General features: G+C 43.0%; 1 protein-coding gene across 2 annotated transcripts in view; it reads left to right on the top strand.

Annotated features, from left to right (window-relative positions):
• The first annotated feature begins 1514 nt into the window (after positions 1–1514).
• Positions 1515–6163, top strand: part of LOC139744252 (endosome/lysosome-associated apoptosis and autophagy regulator family member 2-like) — a 74090-nt gene continuing 69441 nt past the window's right edge. For both annotated transcript variants that reach the window (XM_071654696.1, XM_071654697.1), the window contains exon 1: positions 1515–1806. In XM_071654696.1, the coding sequence (XP_071510797.1) occupies positions 1624–1806 (183 nt within the window). In that variant the 5' untranslated portion in view covers positions 1515–1623. The remainder of the gene's footprint in view (positions 1807–6163) is intronic.

Below are 6163 nucleotides of genomic sequence, written 5' to 3'. Positions count from 1 at the left end.
CGAAGGTTCGTTAATCCGAAACACGCAAATACCTTATATACCTACAGGTTCCTTATAGTCCGAAAATGAAAAAGGGTTCGTTAATCCGAAAATTTATGGCGTTATTTCGAAGGTTCGTTATTCCGAAGATTGTATGGTCAATCCGAAAATGAAATTCATAACAATGAACCTTCGGAATAACGAATGTTAGGAATAAAGAGCCTTCGAAATAACGAACCTTCGGAACATAACGAGCTGTAACCAACTGATGGAGTTATAGTCCTGTCTTTTGTCCATTTCTTTGCACAGATGAAGAGCACGCTTGGTAAGAACTTCTTATTATGGTAGACTCTTTACTTCAGAGCCTCTTTTCTCATTCATCATCATTTCAAAGCTCAGAGTCTGCTCTTTCAGAACCTTCAATTAACTAAAAAATATGTCTGATGGCGACTTTGCAGGGTCTTATGCCGTCAATAAGTCGTCCCGGTTGTCCATAGCAAAGGCACTTTTGTTTTCAAGAATGCAATGTAATTGATAGAGTATAACACTCTGTTGTCAAAACGGTTAACGGCAACCCCTTGGGAAGTGTCCAAAGTTACACTGGTCTACATTATGCTCACGTGCGCCCTATACAAAATACGGCCGTTACCATCAACGCAAAATATACAGTTGTATAGCATATCTATAGCATGCATATGTTTGGTTTTAATTATCATTCTGACAGCACAGCAAATACACTTTTATATCAATGAAATGTCATGGAAACGATGGAATAAGCATTACCTTACAATGAAGAGGTACCCTGTGGGATGTGCTCTCAAATACCCCATCATCACCCTCATTATGGACAACATTTTGTTATCATATAACACGAATATGTTCCAAGCGTATATATATCAAATGTTTTCAAAATTGATTGTGTCGCACATAATTATCAAGAAAAACAATGTAAATGATAGAGGAGACATTACTTTATAAAGAGTGGACATTCAAAGGCAACTCCTTGGGAAATTAGGGCATGAGAGAGTCCAAAGTTTACCCGACGCTGAAGGCCCCCTATATCAAAAAACACTATAATTATCAATGGAAATAGGGGCCTACAGTAAGTTGTTCCTGCGCTCATGATTTTAAACAGTTCAGGCAATATAGGCCTACTCTGGTGCTTCAATAACACTTTTTATAATAATCATTGAATGCCGTGGAAATGATAGCTTTGCTTTTAGTATCATGCTAAGTGTTATAGGGGCTTTATCATTACCGACCGCTCTAGTACGTAGTACTAGTAACTGATTGAAATCGGATCGCGTAGATCGCACCGAATTGTACCCGGGTCAACTAAATATCGGCACCGATCGGCTCGATGTTACGGAGCGGACGATTCTTCGTTGCATGTGCAGTCATTACCAGACAGTCTTTTACCTCGACTGTGTACGACTGCTCCCGATGCTGACTGTACTGGAGATGACGTGTAAAACGCAGGTTCCTCCGCTCCATCTAGCTACCTCAGTATATGCGGGCGGAACAGCATACGGATGGGATGTACGGTACGGCTGGATCTGGAGGCACAACAAAGCCGTACACATTCGCCAGTTAGTCCACGATTGCTGACTCTGTATCATTTGTATTTCTCGTTATTTCCCATTAATGATGGAGACAAAATCTCGTTTGCACTGTTTTACGTGGCGATGCGCGTTGATTGTCTGTTACAGCTTCGTTCTCTTTCTGAACACGGCTGGTAGAAAAGAACAGTCATCGCCAGCTGCTGCCAGCCCGGAGCCATCCCCGGCACCGTCCCCCACGCAACCCCTTCTTCCTACATGCCAACCGGTAAGCGGGGTTATACCCGTACCTGTATTAACGCTTAACGTTAGTATTAATAGTAACTGCGTACCTGCCTGGCAGGGACTGCACGACTGTAACACTCCTATATTTGAGATAATGATGTCACAGCACAATTTCATGAGTACATAATTAATTTGAATATGAGATGGACATGACATTTCTTTTATTTTGTTGTGGACAAGGCCAAGGTTATCCTGATTTAATAACTGCGACCGGCAGCCCCATCGATTCGCACAGAGCTCTATGCGTATATGGGGCTGCTGGTCGTAGTTGCCTGATTTGCAGACTGAACTGAAAACGGGGAGGTTCACGTCACCTCTCTGCTGAAAAATACATGTAGGTGAAGGTGGATTGATCAATGATACTATACATTACAGCATGGATGATTGTGAACGCAGGCTGAGGCTGAGCCTCTATACTATAAAACGAGGAATGCTCGCGTGTATTTTAATTTCGCGAATTTCGCGAGTGCCAACAAGATTCGCAAAATTAAAATGCATGCGAAAGTTCTTGTCTACACTATATGCATTGAATGCCAGTGGCAGTTCGCGAAAATTTCATGTCACAAAAAAGGCCGTCGGCTCCAATTTGCGAAAAATTCATGCCGCGAATAAATCATGTTTTACAGTACATGTATTCAGATCCAGGTTTGGTCTTTGAGATGAGCTGAGTTGGGTCATGGCCAGGCAGGTGGAGTGGCATCAAACTTAAAATTTGATGGGTTCATTGTCCCAGAATTTATCTAAACCAACCTCACAAAGCTGAGGACACTGGGTGCGTAAAGTTTTGTGGTCTATTCCAAGACTTCCTGATACTAATTTTTTAAATGAGTTTGGTGTGCACTGCACTTCTTCTTTTCCAAGTTAGTGCATCCCTCTTGCAGAGTATTGTTGCACTTGAGTACAAAAAGGGTACCGGTAGTGCCATCACAGAAACATGCATACAGCGTACATGTGGAAGTGCAGAAATTTATGAAACTTAATTAACGTGCAAGTAAAAATCAACATTTTGGTGGACTATCGTAAACTGATGGAAGTGAGGCAGCTCTTGAAGGCTTCAACAGAGGGAGCCTTTACTGCCACTAAACTGCTGCAGCTGGTAGGCTGTTCCATAGGGGGACCACACTTTGGAAGAAGCTATGCTGGTAAGTTTGGATTTGGCAGTGGTGCTGTCTGAGTTGGAGTTCATGACCTCTGGTACCCGATGCAAGATGTACATGTAAGGAGGTGCAGCTGGAATGGCTACAAAACCGTTCATGATCTTGTAGAGCATCAGAATTTTGTTTTGAGCTCATTGCTCGAGGAGGGATCTCCACTGCAGTTGTTGAAGCATGATCATGAGGGCAACACTGCTTTGTTGTGAGTAGTTTGCGGTATTACAAAACGGGCTGCGTGTCATTGTACCATCTCGATTTGGTTGATGAGTTCCTTGGTGTGAGGGTCCCAGACTGTGGAGGAGTATTCAAGAGTAGGTCTTACAGAGGTCTTATAAGCCAACGTCTTTATGTGTGGAGGGCATTTCCTTAGGTTGGGTCTGAGCATGGACCTATGGTCTGAGGAAACCAAGAGTGCTGTTGCTTCTCTTGCACATGTTATTGATGTGGGGTTTCCAGGTCAGATTGTGATGAATAGTGACACCAAAATATTTAGCCTCATCCACAACGTGAAGTGCTTTTCCATGAATTGAATGTGGAGTTGTAGCATTGATGTTGTTTTCGCTTGTTGGTGATTCTCAGCATCTCACATTTGTCAGCGTTGAGAGGCATGAGCCACTTTTGTTCCCAATTCTGGATGTTACAAAGGTCTTGGTGAAGGGTTTCTGTGTCAGTGATAGTGTTAATGGATTGGTAAAGGATGGCATCATCAGCATAGAGTCAAATGGATGATGAAACGCACTTGGGAAGGTTGTTAATGAAGACCAAAAATAATAACGGCCCCAGGACAGTGCCTTGTGGTACTCCCGAGGTAATGCTGACAGTGTCACTCTTTGATCCTTCCAGTGTAACTTGTTGGGTGCATCCTTGAAGGAAATCCCTTAATCCATTCCAGGGGCTTACCTCTGATACCATAGTAGTGGAGTTTGAGAAGAAGGCGTTCATGTGGTACACGATCAAATGCCTGAGACAAGTCAAGAAGGATTGCATCAATCTGTTGCTTATCTCGTAGACCTGTGGCAAGATCTTGGACAGTGACCAGCAGTTGTGATTCACAGGAGTGTCTACGTCTGAAACCAAATTGGCAGTCTGTGGGAAGATTGAGGGTGTCAAGGTGATGCATTATCTGGCTGTGAATGATGTGCTCAACAGACTTACAGATGATTGAAGTGAGGGAAATTGGCCTGTAGTTTTCTGGTCTATGCTTATCCCCACTCTTAAAGATGGGGGCGATATTTGCAGACTTCCACTCATGAGGGATTTTGCCTTGATGGAGGGTGGCATTGACTAGAAGGCAGAAAATAGGCGCGAGTTCATCTGCAGCTCCTCTTTTAACAAGCGTGCTGGTAAGTTGTCTGGACCGCATGCTGTACGTGGTTTGATGTTAGAGAGAAGCCTTCACTCTTTTAGGGCTGATTGAAAAGTCAATGATAGAAGGATGAGGACTGTAGCCAAGATCTGGGAGCTCCGATGTATTTTCGTGGGTGAAAACGTAAGCAAACTGTTCGTTCAACAGGTTAGCCTTAGTTGACAATTCACACTGTAGAATGCCATCCTTCAGTAATGGCACTGTGTGCATGTGTGTGTTTGTGTGATGTATGTGTGATATTTAGACCCAATTTGATATAAAAAAGATGTAGTTAAAAAAACTAGAAATTGAACCATCTAGTTGTACACTAATCTATCAACTGTTCACAGCCCAGTCACTGTACCTCCGTACAGCGTCTGGGCGGGCTATCACAAGCTGGACCCCATGCATGGAAAACCAGATAGTGCAGCTGAATGGGCTGTCCAGCTATCTTGTAAATTTGTAAACATGAATTTATAAATGTTTTAAAATCAAATATATGCCATCAAATAGGTACTGTCCTTTTCGAGCTTGCGTCTTTGTTGCATACTAACTTTGCGTACAAACCACTCTTGTGCGCATTCTTATCATACTCTGTTGTAACTGAGTTTGATGTTGAAACGGGAGATTATCTGGGCATAAGAGACTTGAATTCTTCAAGGCAAGTATTGTTTCAATCTTGATATTTCTGTAAGTAACTCAGTTATCAAACGAATATGACTTCTACCGGGCAGGGTAAAAACAGGGGACCGCAGGAATATGATTTCACTCCACTTTGCCGTGCAGGTCTGGTCGACACTGGCAGTGGCACTGTGCTGCAGTCCAACCCTGGCTGCAGCCCCACTGTAAATGAAACACAGCTAGCCACTTTCCTTACCTCTCTTGCTATGCTTCCTTCTCTTCGAAGTCGATGCTCAAGGTGTTTCTGTTTTATAACTCATATGAGCAAATATTGTCGGGATTGCATCTGGCCCCAGGAGTTTTCTCGGTTTACATTGTATAACTGAGGACCACAGCCTGCCTGTCTATGTCAAAACATGCTTCTCAAATGGTCATCGCATCATAGGCGTACAACACGATTATCGAGAATGCTCTAAGTTTTTATGTTTGGCTTACTAGTTGTACTAAGATTTCTCAGCCATACAGCGCACCTTTCATGATCCTTTTGTGGGTCTGGGATGGAATTTTTTTTTTTTTCCTGGGCAGTTTTCGCTACAATTTGAGCAAAATACTGCTTGACACATCGGCATTATAAAAGATAGCCCGACCAGACACCGCTGTATGTGGTCGCCCCTCTCATGTAAATACAGGGTAAATGTGTAGAACTGTTCTACGTACACGTACGTACTAGAAGATAAACAGCTAGCTAACTGCATGCGTGACGTCAGGGCTGCAGCTGTGCTGTGAAAGACTTGAAACGCGCAAAGGGCAAACCAGGGTATCTACCGTAGATCTAGTTGTAGTACCGTCCACATTTGTACTGTGCGAACATACAATACACAACACATACACACACACACACACACACACACACACACGCACAGTACGTAAAAACAATGTCAAATACTAGTAGCCATCACCTTCTTTATGCATCCGGGTAACTAGGGAGCGTGTACGCATAACGAGCAGAACACGGCTGGGAGGAGTTGTGCCTCATTGATGTCTGACACTCTGCCAAGACTTGCTCATTAGCATATACACCGTGCAGATTCACACTTTTTCAACCAAAAGTTACAAGCTTATTTGGTGATTTGAAAGTTTTTTTTTTTGGTGAAAGTAGTTCATTGTAGGTACTGTACCAACAACAACATCTATACTTTTTTTTTCATTTTCGTGAGGAC

This window comes from Diadema antillarum, unplaced genomic scaffold (genome assembly GCF_040938485.1).
Source record: "Diadema antillarum isolate AM-2024a unplaced genomic scaffold, OU_Dant_1.0 seq00001148_RagTag, whole genome shotgun sequence".
In the NCBI taxonomy this organism is placed as follows: Eukaryota; Metazoa; Echinodermata; class Echinoidea; order Diadematoida; family Diadematidae; genus Diadema; species Diadema antillarum.
Note: the sequence above shows the minus strand (reverse complement) of the source record. Positions and strands in the feature narration are given on the sequence as shown.